This window comes from Lactuca virosa, chromosome 4 (assembly GCF_052849685.1).
Source record: "Lactuca virosa cultivar CGN04683 chromosome 4, Lactuca_virosa_CGN04683_v6, whole genome shotgun sequence".
NCBI classification, from domain to species: Eukaryota; Viridiplantae; Streptophyta; class Magnoliopsida; order Asterales; family Asteraceae; genus Lactuca; species Lactuca virosa.
Genome location: NC_136429.1, coordinates 160890339 through 160904705, shown reverse-complemented (window position 1 = coordinate 160904705; position 14367 = coordinate 160890339). Strand labels below are relative to the sequence as shown.

Sequence of the window (14367 nt, the reverse complement as noted above, 5' to 3'; positions counted from 1 at the left end):
GAACAAACAATGAACAAGTTTTGAACTTGATTCCTTTGGAAGATGCACCAACTGAAGTGGAAATCAGACCCAAGAGCTAGAAACACCAACTATCCTTCCTTCAAGGCTTCTTCTCCACTAAGAGCTTCATAAGAACACTCAAATGAGCCACAAACACTCACACAAGCTAGAGGGACGAGATTAGGGTTTTGAGGAGATTGGAGGCTGATAATGGTGGATGGAAATGAGGCCATCATGTTCCTTAAATAGGGGCACAAGAAAATATTAGAGTTTCTCACTGAGCCTAGTACGCCCAACGTACACTTTGGTACGCCCAGCGTATTAGGTGGCCTTCCTGACAATGCAAAGTGCATAAGTACGCTGAGCGTACTCATGCGTACGCCCCGCGTACTCGAATGCCACCTTTTTCAACATAAGGACCAATCTTGACATAAATATAAAATGTTAAGGTCTGAGAAATTATATCTCCTTTTGGGGATGTTACAATTAACAACCCCAAAAACCTTATTAATGATTATCTCACGTACAATGACATGAGAAAACCTAAAGAAATCAATCATAAGTATTGAATATGTACAAAAACAACAAAGACTTATTTTGCAATAAAAAAATATTAAGGACTATATATACAGAAAAATATTAAGGACTAAATGTGTCCAAATTGAGATATATAATTTTCTTTTAAGTCATTTTTTCCGGCCTATCTGGAGTAGTCAGTCTAAGGACTGAATGTGTATAGTTTAATAAGTTAAAGGAGTAAATATAGACGAAAAACAAAACTCAGTACCAAATACGTATAAATCAAAAAATATATTTTCCAAAAATTTAATATAGTTTTGTTAAAAAAAACTTACCAAAATTTTAATATAGTTTGTTAAAAAAACTTACCAATGGTGGCGACAAAATATCTGAGGAGGAAAATATCATTCCCTGTCCCTCTCTTTTTTCCTTCTTTCAGATCAGTCAAACCCTCGAGCACTTTTCAAAACCCTAACCCTGAATCCGGAAACCATCATCGATTTCAATCAACCGTGATGAATCGTTACGACGACAGAATTGTGGACGCCGGTTCTTACCATCAGCGTCGGAGGTACCATATAAACCTACTTTTTTCGTTCAGATTGTTAATATTCGAAGTCAATACGTATCTGTTTGTTCCGTAGTTGTTTTTAGGCATTAGTTTTGATTGAATGATTCATTTGTTGATATGTTCAATGTGTCAGTGATTTTATGGGATTACCGCCTACGGCGGGACCCCCTGCGGTAGGTGCTGCTCCAAACTACGTCCGCGGTGGACCGGCTCCATTCAGAGGTCCTCCAGCACCACCACCGTCTTTTGTCGGCGGTGGAAGAGCTGCTGGAAGTGGATACCCTCCTTTCGAACCTGGTGTTCGGGGAGGTTTTAATATTGGCGCAGGTGGGGGTGGAAGGGGAGGGAGAGGGTTCGGCTCTGGGAGAGATGGTGGTGGAAGAATGAGCAATGGAGGCTTTGATGGTGGTAGAGGCAGAGGAGGTAGAGGTTTTAATTCAGGTCGCGGTGGCAGCAGAGGTGGCGGTGGCGGTGGTAGAGGTTTCGACAGAGGATATCAGGGTGGTGGGCGTGACGGAGGGAGAGGTGGGCGAGGTGGAGGGAGGAGCTTTGATGGTGGTCGTGGTGGTGGTAGAGGAGGAAGAGGAAGTGGCGCTAAAGGGGACTTGGATAGTATAGCTTTACCAAAGCAAGATTTTGGCAACTTGGTACCATTTGAGAAGAACTTCTACATCGAATTTCCTTCTGTAAGGGACATGACTGATCAAGAGGTGGCAGTTTACCGTGGTCGGAGGGAGATTACTGTTGAAGGACATGATGTCCCAAAGCCAATCCGGATGTTTCATGAGGCAGGTTTTCCTGGTAATGAGTCTATACCCTGAGAAAATTGCTCACCTTTTCTCCTATCTCTGCTATCTCAAACTCTTATCAGTCAATTAATGGTTTTTCATTCTGTGTAGGTTACTGTCTAGATGTCATTTCCAGACTGGGATTTGTTGAGCCAACACCAATTCAGGCCCAAGGATGGCCTATGGCTTTAAAGGGAAGAGATCTAATTGGGATTGCAGAGACTGGTTCTGGCAAGACTTTGTCATATTTGCTGCCTGCTGTAGTCCATGTTTCTGCACAACCTCCATTGGGTTAGTAACTTACTATATACTTTTAATTTGTCTTTGTGAGATTCCATTCTTCTAATTTATCATGTTACTTTTTTTCTGTCTGTATTTCCCAAAATTAGTTCATGGAGATGGTCCCATTGTATTAGTATTGGCTCCTACTCGAGAATTGGCTGTACAAATCCAACAAGAAGCTGGCAAATTTGCTTCGCATTCTAATATAAGAAGCACTTGCATATATGGTGGTGCCCCTAAGGGTCCACAGATTCGTGATCTTCAAAGAGGTACTCCAATTGCCAATTTATATAAAACCATATTCTTTTTTGGAAATAAAGATGAATTTACAAGCATATGTGATCTTTATTTCAGGGGTTGAAATTGTCATTGGCACACCTGGTCGGTTGATAGATATGCTAGAAGCTCGTCAAACAAACTTGAAAAGAGTGACTTACCTTGTTTTGGATGAAGCTGATCGTATGTTAGATATGGGATTTGAGCCTCAAATCAGAAAAATCATTTCCCAAGTATGTTGCACTTCTCATATGATTTTTTCCCCCTTAACTGCAGCTTTAAATGTCCACTATAATCAAGTATCTTATGCTAAGTTTTTGGAGGTGCTTAATTTTGACAGATCAGACCAGATAGACAAACTCTCTATTGGAGTGCAACATGGCCTAAAGAGGTCGAGAGTTTGGCAAGACAGTTCTTACGCAATCCATACAAGGTTACTATTTACTTTTACCTTATTACTCTATACTCAGGGGGTGTTTCTTTTGTCCCCTTTAAGCCATTTATGAGTAAAATGGCTGAATGGGTAATGATGTCTGTGTGGATAAAGTGCTGTATACATAAAGTCTGCCTCTATTCTAGACAGAATAAACTGTTTGAAAATGAGACTAAATGACCATTTTATCAAAAATCTTTAACAATGCTCATCAGTTATAACGTGAGAGGAGTTTGAAGGAAAAAAGAAGAAAGGAAAATAAGTAAACTGTAATGGTGTCTTCATACATCAAGCCAGGATTTTAGGCTTAACAAATGAAGTCATTTATTCATGTTTAAGTAAAAAAAGAAACATTCATGTACAGATTAAATGCTTAACCCATTAAGTAAAAGAGAAGCATACTTTTAAATTGCTTATCTGATCCTGTTATAAACATGGAACTCTTTAGGTGATCATAGGATCCCCTGTTCTGAAAGCCAATCAGGCAATAAACCAGGTAATTGAAGTCGTAACAGACATGGAGAAGTACAGCAGGTATAAATAAATAAAAAAAATTACTACTTTTTAGTTTTTACATAAAAGAAAAGAGTCTCCTTTTCTTGTGTGATTGAAGTTTAATTGACACTGACACAACACAGGCTTATTGGAGTTCTGAAAGAAATGATGGATGGAAGCAGAATCCTAATATTTGTAGAAACAAAAAAAGGATGTGATCAAGTGACAAGACAACTTAGAATGGATGGATGGCCTGCATTATCCATCCATGGTGATAAAAGCCAAAGTGAAAGGGATTGGGTGTTGGCTGAATTTAAAAGTGGAAGGAGTCTTATAATGACAGCCACTGATGTTGCTGCACGTGGTCTTGGTAGGATGAAATTGTTTTTAGGTCATTAAACTTATGGGAATGGGAGTTGCCGGCTGCTGTCTACTTTTACCTGACAAAATAATTTGTGGTTTGGGTGCCAAAGGGGAAGGGAGTATGTATATATGAGTTTGTGCCACAACACAGTTCCCACAAATACTCAGAGGAACATCATCTATACGGGGAGGCTGCATCATTTCCACTTCTATTTTAGCATTTCACGTCCAGTATGGATATGGTTATGCATAGAATCCTTTATAAAGGATTAGGAAAAAACTTGCATCTGATCCCATAATATAATAACCTTGGAAGTTTGGATTTTCTAGGGTTAAAAAAATCATCAGACCAAATAGATTGTCAACCTGAGATCGAGGTTAACTGAAATATGGTTCACTTAGGTCTAGTTTTTTTAAGGTTAACAGAACCATGAACACCCCTAGGATTCTTTGGTATAAATTTTAGTCCAACAACACATAATACACTAGACATTAGAAGTTAAGAACTACTAACTATCAATAGCGACTTACTTTATTCTTTTTACCAATTTTTTTACCCATAATAGCAACATTCCTTTATTTCTTCAATCTTCACTAATAATAGCAATGTGCTGCTGTTTTGGGTTAGATGTTGCTACTATAGGTAAAAAATATAAACAAAAGGCTAAAATGGGTAGAAAAAATTCAAGTATGGGTAAAAATATAGAGTATGTTGTCTAAGTTGGTAAAAAGAGTAAAGTATGTTGCTATTTTTTGTAATTTACCCTATACATTATTACTTTTGTTTTATGTCATGCATTCATGCTGCTGTTGACACTGAAGTCATAGTTTGACAAAGTGTCATGTAGTTGCTGCATTATTATTAATATCTTTTTGTTGTTAAGGGGGTGTTTGGATGTGCTTCTAGTTCTAAAGCTGATTTCGACTTCATAGTCAAATTCAGCTGATTGAGGTAAATGTGAAATTATCCAACTACACTTGATTTAAGCAATTGATTATGAATTGCAATAATCACTTTGCAGGCACACATCTAAACATAAACACCCCTCTTTATATGTTTGAAAATTTAATTTGAGTAGCAACCTTAAGTTCATTCTGTTCTACACAGAATTGGACTCTCCTTATTAAGGGCTTAAATGTAAGAAATAAAACATACTTCTTTTATCTTTGTATTATAGCATCCCACTTCCATTTCTTTTTTCATTACAACATAGTGAAATTATAATTTTTATTTCCTACAAGGGATTGTAAAAATCTAGCCAACATAGCATTGTACTTGTTAAAGTAGAATGCTGTAATAGGTAGGGTAGAAATAGTATGATGCAAGTAGTTGTGATTTTTAGACATTTGATCGCCTCGCGGCCCATCCACGGTTATGAGGTGACAGCCCGGTTGACTCAGAGAAACAAATGGTTGGAATTGGAATTGGATTATGAGCTTTGAAAGAAAATCAGGGAATGAATGGGATAAGGTTGCCATTTTATTCCAATTCCATATCTAAAGAATTAATTTTAAATTTAATCTGTTGTTATATTGAATTGAAAACCGTAGATGTGAAGGACATAAAATGCGTGATCAATTATGATTTCCCATCAAGCCTCGAAGACTACGTTCATAGGATAGGGCGTACTGGGCGTGCAGGAGCTAAAGGAATTGCTGTTACTTTTTTCACACATTCAAATGCAAAACACGCAAGAGAGCTTGTTAAGATTCTTCAAGAAGCTGGTCAAGCTGTTCCTCTTGCATTGTCTTCTATGACCCGGTCAACCGGTGGTGGAGGTAATTCAATTTTCTTAACTTAACTTTTGAACGTTTTATTTAATTAATATTTATTTTTTATGATAAAAAATGATGGATTATTGTAATTAATAGGTTCTGGTGGGAACTTTAGATCGAGGGGTCGAGGAGGTGGTGGTGGGTATGGCAACCGAGGTATGATGTCGGGATCCAACACGGTTCCTATTGGTGGGAAAGGGCATTGGTAGAGTAGAACACTTAACTTATTGTAGGATATTTTTCTAAGACTACACTTGTTATGGATATTTTTTCTGTTTTTCCACAGAATGTAATTGTAGCACATTTTTTTTTTAAAGTTACTAGGAGTGTTTCACATGTGGGTGGTATGTTTCTTTTTGGATGCAAATCTATTCCTTTTTATTTTGTCATAAAATAATTTTAATGTTTTCTGTTGTCGTAAACTACTTTTAAGCATATGATATATGGAATTCAATCTGGTTAGTTAATATGTTATACTTGTCCTTGCTTTTTGTAACAATAATTCATAGCATTTTTCCTAAATTCATCAATGGTCTTGTCAAGTCCACTTGAACCGATAATTTATCATGTGAGCAACACATCGTGTATGAAAAGACGCCCCTCCTGAATGGGTTGTTTAACCTTCTACTATGCTTTTATTATTAGAGATATTGTCCAATGATATATATATATATATATATATATATATATATATATATATATATATATATATATATAGGGGAGGGTTCAATTGAGAAAAAAAAAGGTTGAGAATGGGAGAATCATTCTCAGTCACTCATTTATTTTTGCCGCAAAAGCCTCCGTCGTACCAGCGGAAATGGGAAATGAATAGATATGTGTTTTCCAACAAAACATATTTCCTTAAACTATGCTAATCATTACCTTAATATATACAAAAACATAGTTTTTTTTCGTTTTTTTAATTTTTAGAAGCTATTTTTATCAAAAAAATGATTTTAAATATACCAAAATTCATGATTTTTTATTCTCTACAAATAGACATCCATATTGATATAGTTTTAAGATAAAATAATTTTTTTTTTTTATATTTTTAGCTATCGTTATTCATAAGTGAATAAAAATGCACCAGGTTTTATTACAGTACATTCGTTATTCACTTATGAATAAAAAATATGATTTATTTTTTTTACAATTTAAGTATCATTCATATATGAATATAGCATATAATAAACATAGTATATTCATATTTAAATATTGGACGATGTATTCACTTGTGAATATTAACATAGTATATTTACTTGTGAATATTAGATGATATATTCACTTATGAATATTAAATGATATTTCATATGCGAATATTACATAGTATTACATGGTATATCACATGTGAATATTACATAGTATATTCACTTGTGAATATTAGATGATATATTCACTTATGAATATTACACAGTATATTCACATATGAATATTACAATGTATATTCACTTGTGAATATATTCACTTATGAATATTAGAAGATATTTTGACAAATATATATAATTTTTATATGTTATTCACATATGAATAACATACAGAATTGCATATTTGTTTTGTCTTTTTAATAATCATATACTGATTCAGGTGAGAAAACATATTCATATGTGAATATAACGTGGTAATTCAGTTTATGCATTTCATCAAACAGTTGGAGTGCATACAAGTTAACTATTTTAAAAATGTTAAAAACATCAAGTTATCAATTCCAAAATCATCATATACTTCCGATTTCGACTTCAGATGCGACATCATATGTCTGATCGATTTCTCATTTTGATTTTGATTTCCGAAAATCCGATTGGGAACCTGTGAGTATCAATTCTGAGTCCTTCAATGTCGACTGTGACTGCGAGTCCAGAACTCCGATTCCAATTTCATGAACAACGAAAACCGATTCCAACTGATTTCGTTTGCGAATCTGGGAAATTCCAGTTCCAAATTCGTTATGAACTTTAACAAATGCTTGCAAGCTACGAACATTCGGAGTATTCAACAAAGAAATCGATGAAATTGATGAATCTAGGTTGCGAATCTGTCTTGAACGGCGAACCTCCCAGCCACGAATATCGATGATTGATTAACACTGGGTAATTGTTGAAGGTTGGAGGAGAAATTTTGATGATGAACGAACTGTTATCGAACTCTCTATAGTTACGTATTTGAGATTGAAGGTTATTAACATATTTACAAGTTTGCCACCGTGTCTTTTTATGCTTAGATTAAATGAGTGGCTGAGAATGATTCCCCCATTCTCAACCTTTTTTATTTTCTCAATTGAACTCACCTCTCTCTCTCTCTCTCTCTATATATATATATATATATATATATATATATATATATATATATATATATATATATATATATATATATATATATATATATTTATGCTGTAAGCTGGAAAAATAAACTGTTTATTTAATATATTAATAAAACATAAAACATATCCATCTGTGACACAAAAACACTGCCTGTTAATGTCACCTCGTTTTTGACATATATCAAATAACATGGTCGGTTTGCGAGAAGCCATGCTAGCGAAAGATTGAGAGAAAAGCCCAAAAGTCAGATTAATTTTATATTTAAAAAAAAGAATCTACCCTAATAAATAAAAATGTTTTTGCCACTTGTAATTTTCTTGTAATTTATTTTTTATTTTCAGATGCTATCAAAAAATTACACATCAGCTTTTTCCACTTGTCATTTTTAATTTTTTTTTGATTTTTTTTAAATAATAAAACTAATATGATACACATTTAATTAGGAATTAATTACCATATTTTCACCCTCTAATCTTGTCGTTTTAATACCATTTAAAAAATCCTGATTTCTCTCCATTCAATACTTGATTTCTTTTCATTTAATTTCTAATTTTTTTACAAAGTCAAATCATTCTCAATATTATCTCACGCTAACCCTGTCTCTCAAAATCCCTTCCCGCTTCATCTATCTCACAAAACCTTAATTGAAGACAAGAATCACCATGATTCATCAAGAGAATAGGATTCAACAATTTTATAGGTTTACTGACATGTGCATTTCTATTGGATAATTTTGGAGTAATTAGGTGAAACATCAGAGACTGGGGTGATTTAGGGGGTTTTATCTTCTATTCTCTCTTTTCTTCTTTTGTCCCCTTACCGTTTTCAGTTAGTTTATTTTAGGTGTTGGTTTCTGCAAAAGAAGAACACAGGCGGTTTGTTGAAGGTTCATCAACAATATATAGATGTTGACAATGATTTTTAACGTAGTTGGCTGCTGGACAATCAGTCACCAGATCGAGTGAAAATCTTGGGAGAAGTAACCGGTATTCAAGTTTAATTAATGGGGTCAACTTTAACATCTATCATTATTCATGTCTTTCTTGATGTTTTTACATATTTGAAACCGATGAGGATGACCATGAGCGACTTGGGAGTAATCATGTTAGAACTGGTCGTGATAAATTCTTGCGATCATGGGTTTAAATTCTAAATGACTTGTAAACAGAGAAGGAAAAGAGAAATGTGAAGATGATTTCATTTATGAAATAAATGAAGACAGTTCTTGTCCTGCCTCAAAATCCAGACTTTCAAGATGTTTTTTTGTTTAGGCAGCCATCACTGATTGTTTGGTCAAATATAGCCATTGAGAAGCCATGCTAGCGAAAGATTGAGAGAAAAGCCCAAAAATCAGATTAATTTTATATTAAAAAAAAGAATCTACCCTAATAAATAAAAATGTTTTTGCCACTTGTAATTTTCTTGTAATTTATATTTTCTTTTCAGATGCTATCAAAAAATTACACATAAGCTTTTTCAACTTGTCATTTTTATTTATTTTTTATTTTTTTAAATAATAAAGCCAAGGTTCTAAATAACGTAAGGCGTGACTTGGCGACAATGTCAAACCTCAAGCTTTTCCGAGCCTTGGCGAGCCACGTCGTTTGTAAGGCGTAACTTAATGCGGCAATTTTGTATATAATTAATATTTTAATATGTATTTTCAACTATTATTCTATTTTATACACATATATGAGTTAAGACGACGTTTTGGTAAAGTTTGGCGGGAGGCACAACCGCACAAGCCTTGAAGTCATGGCGCGCCATGGCGGAGCCATGACGAGCTTTTTAGAACCTTGAATAAAACTGATATGATACACATTTAATTAGGAATTAATTACCATATTTTCACCCTTTAATCTTTTCGTTTTAATACCATTTAAAAAATCCTGATTTCTCTCCATTCAATACCTGATTTCTTTTCATTTAATTTCTAATTCTTTTACAAAGTCAAATCATTCTCAATATTATCCCACACTAACTCTGTCTCTCAAAATCCCTTCCCGCTTCATCTATCTCACAAAAACTTAATTGAAGATAAGAATCACCTGATTCGTCAAGAAAATAGGATTCAACAATTTTATAGGTTTACTGATATGTGCATTTCTACAGGATAATTTTGGAGTAATTAGGTGAGCCCTGCATCGGAGACTGGGGCGATTTGGGGGTTTTATCATCTATTCTCTCTTTTCTTCTTTTGTCCCTTACCGTTTTCAGTTAGTTTATTTTAGGTGTTGATTCCTGCAAAAGAAGAACCAGATGCTTCAATTCCACCCGTCATATATGGTTTGTTGAAGGTTCATCAACATTATATAGATGTTGACAATGATTTTCTACCGTAGTTGGTTGCTGGAAATTTAGTCACCAGATCGAGTGAAAATCTTGGGAGAAGTAACCGGTATTCAAGTTTAATTAATGGGGTCAACTTTCAACATCTGTCATTATTCATGTCTTGACGTTTTTACATATTTGAAACCGAGGAGGATGACCATGAGCGAATTGGGAGTAATCATGTTAGAACTGGTCGTGATAAATTCTTGAGATCATGGGTTTAAATTCTAAATGGCTTGTAAACAGAGAAGGAAAAGAGAAATGTGAAGATCATTTCATTTATGAAATAAATGAATACAGTTCTTGTGCTGCCTCAAAATCCAGACTTTCAAGATGGTTTTTTATGTAGGCAGCCATCATTGACTGTTTGATCAAATAGAGCCATTGAGTTGGTATGTTCTGGTTTAAAGGAGCATCATGGAGTCAAAACTGGAAATTGGGATGGATCAGGTGAAGACATATTGAGAAAAACATCATTCTACTTCCATGACAATGGTTTAATAAAGAGTTTTAGTTCATCTTCTCATGGGTCTTCACGGAAAGAAGGATAACTGTTAGTTTGTTAGATATGAGGAAGAAATACAAAAGCTAAACATTATGGCTCCAATCACAAATAAACATGAGGAATCAGTAACTTTGAAGCCCAATCACATAGACTCAAAAACCAATGTTTGTACTCATTCAGTTCCTGTACAGACACATAAAAAAGAAATCAAAAGAATTATCATTCTCTTTATGCCACACAAGAGTTTGCAACACACAATGGTTACATCTCAATCCTAAAGTTCAGTCATGATGGTAAATACTTGGCAAGTGTTAGTGAATATTGTATTGTCCGGTTTTGGAAGATTTTTGAAGATCAAGATCCAAGAATATATGAGATTCAAGAAACCGATCCTTCATCTTTTTACTTTTCAACTATTCATATTTCCGAATTAGCCCCTGCCAATAAAGAAAAATCATGGAAGACTAAAGGGTTAAAATTTGTTACTTTCATTCCTTGGTCTGCTTGTGGTTTGTTCTTCATTCCATGATGGAATTGAACGTTAAATTGTAATCTTAACCATCTTTGTTTATGTAATTTGCAATGACACATCTTTTTTTAAGAATTTCCAGTTTTAATTAAATTACAAATTTTATATTCTAGACATGTGCTTTCTATCATGATATTATTTTCGTTTTAATGAACTTTTGTTATTTTTAATCTTTTATTGTTGTCAATAGAAATTAATTAATTGATGTTTATAATTTAGCAACTCAAAACTTCACAGATGAGTTGCAGTTTTATTGTTACTCTACGTTACTTTCATGTCATTGCATATGTGAAACATACTATGGATTTGAATTAAATCTTTGTATTTATAAATGTTATTAAAATTATCTAAAATTTTGTATTCCTCCTATCAAGGATGCATATTACAGAATGTAGTTTAAAACAATCTCGAACTAGAATTTTGTTACATCATATACAATTTTTTTTTAAAAAAAAAATTCTATACATGTAAGGAACCAGTCCGATTCGAATACTAATTTTTAGAAGCTGACTTTTTTTTGAAAATTCAAGTTTCTATATATTAGCAACATTGGAAAGATGTTATATTGCTAAGTTTTGAAATTTTACTTTAAAAATGTTTAATGTTTACACCTTGCTATTTAATTTTCTTTTTAATAAACCCGTGTAATACACGAGTCTCACACATAGTATCAGACATATTAGGCCAATTCTAATTTCCAATGGACCTCTAAACCATTTTAGAGGTCATTTATATTACAACAAACCTTTAACTGTTATATTATTTTTGTGTAGATGAATAATGCCTGTTGGTGATTTTAGTGTCACCATGTTATTTTATGTAATTGGAACTAATATGTGAGATAAGAGACTTTATAATTTGTACCCTAATATATGTACGGGTTGGTGCGGAGTGCACACATATATAAGATCGAATTAGAAGCCTGTTCGACGACAATTCGGAGGTCCAGGGGCAACGCCCCTGGGTCCGGAGTTTCCAAAGGGGCGGCGCCCCTTTGGTGGGGTTTAGGGGCAGCGCCCCTAGCGGGGTCTAAGGGTGATTATGGTAAAACTAACGAAACTCGTTAGTTTTGGTAACCCTAAATCATCATTAAAATCTGGATTACCCTGACTTGCTTCAAAAGCAACTAATGACGACCCAACCCTAATGAAACTCTAATTTCGTTTATTATATAAATGACTCTTCCTTAAGGGAAAAGATATACGGAAATTAGCTCTCGGTTCTCATACACTCACATAATCTTTCTAGCAATTTGGCTTTACGATTTCTATGCTTAGAATCGTAAGTGCCCACTTGGATTATCCTAGGATGAATTTATTGCAACCCATGCATAAGGTAAAAATATCAGTTCGGAAGGTATTCTCACGATCCAAGTTGGTATCCAGATCTTCACTACAAACCCTATTTTTTCCAACAATGTCCTCCATATATAGAGGTCAACCATTCCAACACCAAAAACCACTTTATGATTTAATTGGCCTTTTAAATTTTCTGAAATTATTATATGTCAGTTATAACATTGTATTTTTATTATGTGGTTACTGTTGGAGTTTGAATTATGATTTATATAAAATTTCCACAAAAAGTATATAAATATTGATGTTATGATTGGAATTGGTCTTAGTTTACTTTAGGCCTACAACCCAAATTAGAATCGGCATTAGCCATAAGCCCACGAAGAGATATCCATTGGATCTTTTATAGGCTATAAATCGAGTTAGGGTTCCTATTTATGTAGCTGAGATACTCTGCCCTAGCGTCGTCGCTGCCGCTTGTAGCCGGAGTTTTCCTTTCAGGTATTCATAGTTGTTTACTGTTCTTTTCATCAGCTATCCAATTATGATTCTGTAGCTGTTATGCGTATCAAATTCTTAGAATGGTCAACTTTATGTTAGAACTCAATGCATTCATATACATATAATCGTTTTCATTGTTGATTTGAAATCCTTTTGGGTACTTTAGGGTAGAATGACGACCAGACTCAGGAAGAACCGTAAAAAGCGGGGTCACGTGAGTGCCGGACATGGTCGTATCGGAAAACACAGGAAGCATCCAGGAGGTAGGGGTAACGCCGGAGGAATGCACCACCACCGTATCCTCTTCGACAAATATCATCCAGGGTACTTCGGTAAAGTCGGAATGAGGTACTTCCACAAGCTACGAAACAAGTTCTATTGCCCCATCGTCAACGTCGACAAGCTCTGGTCCATGGTTCCTCAGGACGTGCGAGAGAATGCCTCCGCCGACAAGATCCCTGTAGTCGATGTATCACAGCACGGATTCTTCAAGGTTTTAGGGAAAGGTATGGTGCCTCCGTCGCATCCGATGGTTGTTAAGGCGAAGCTTATATCAAAGACAGCGGAGAAGAAGATTAAAGAGGCTGGTGGTGCTGTTTTGCTTACTGCTTAGGTTTGTTTTGCGGTTACTGTATCTTCTTTTTCTTATAATTACCTGCATCCTTTTTTAGGCTGTTTGGTTCTTTTGAACATGAATTTTGTTTCCATATGAGTTGTTTTCGGAATACAATAGACTCTTTCTATAAAGACATCATCTTTGGTTATCCTAGTTTAGGTTTTCTGTTTTAATGAGATGCTAGACAATGGTGTCATGTTAATTTCAATAAAAACTAAACAAGTTCTATTACCAAAATCGAATAGCAAAGAAACTATTGAACGCAAAGTTGATAATTTTCACCCTTTTAAGACGGACATTTTATTATCTAGTAATTTGGCTACAAAAAAGTTATGCAAGCTCGCGATATTGGGGAATCTACTTTTGATGGAATGAATTCATGCCTACAATAAAGTGTAAACTCAAGTTGAGTAAATTTTAGAGATGTTTATATTTCAAACAAAATTTTTAAAAAATGGATGAATATTGTTCGGTGTCTGGAATTGGTTGAATTAGAGCTTTGTAAGATGACGTGACAAGAACTTTATAAGGACGTAGCTACAACTTCTTGGAATATGTCTAAGATTATAAAAATCTATCAAATTTCCAATAATATTAGAAAAAGGGATAATTACAAGAAATAGCAATGTACTTTCCCTCTATATAAAGCAATGTACTTTCACCTCTAATATTTATTTTCTTCGCTGTCTTATTAGTTTATCTTTACTTTATATAGTTTATAGTTTATAGGAGAAACCAAATTACTTTTGTAACAAATATGTGAATATAA

General features: G+C 34.3%; 2 protein-coding genes across 2 annotated transcripts; both read left to right on the top strand.

Moving 5' to 3' along the window:
* Window positions 1-900: 900 nt before the first annotated feature.
* LOC145107637 (P-loop containing nucleoside triphosphate hydrolases superfamily protein) lies at window positions 901-5839 on the top strand. Its single transcript, XM_079044572.1, has 10 exons — window positions 901-1090; window positions 1224-1891; window positions 1990-2169; window positions 2268-2429; window positions 2515-2669; window positions 2777-2869; window positions 3318-3403; window positions 3508-3734; window positions 5279-5506; window positions 5600-5839. The coding sequence occupies exons 1-10, from the start codon at window positions 1035-1037 to the stop codon at window positions 5710-5712; spliced, it is 1968 nt and encodes a 655-aa protein (XP_078900698.1). The 5' UTR covers window positions 901-1034; the 3' UTR covers window positions 5713-5839.
* Window positions 5840-12870: 7031 nt separating this feature from the next.
* LOC145107636 (large ribosomal subunit protein uL15x) lies at window positions 12871-13729 on the top strand. The gene is made up of 2 exons (XM_079044571.1): window positions 12871-12982; window positions 13149-13729. The coding sequence occupies exon 2, from the start codon at window positions 13155-13157 to the stop codon at window positions 13593-13595; it is 441 nt and encodes a 146-aa protein (XP_078900697.1). The 5' UTR covers window positions 12871-12982; window positions 13149-13154; the 3' UTR covers window positions 13596-13729.
* Window positions 13730-14367: the final 638 nt, after the last annotated feature.

Excerpts from the sequence above, each read along its gene's own strand:
- LOC145107637 (XM_079044572.1), top strand. The coding sequence starts at position 1,035 with ATGAATCGTTACGACGACAGAATTGTGGACGCCGGTTCTTACCATCAG. Across the intron at positions 2,430-2,514 it reads GATTCGTGATCTTCAAAGAG|GGGTTGAAATTGTCATTGGC; the intron begins GTACTCCAATTG and ends TCTTTATTTCAG. Across the intron at positions 2,870-3,317 it reads TCTTACGCAATCCATACAAG|GTGATCATAGGATCCCCTGT; the intron begins GTTACTATTTAC and ends GGAACTCTTTAG.
- LOC145107636 (XM_079044571.1), top strand. The coding sequence starts at position 13,155 with ATGACGACCAGACTCAGGAAGAACCGTAAAAAGCGGGGTCACGTGAGT.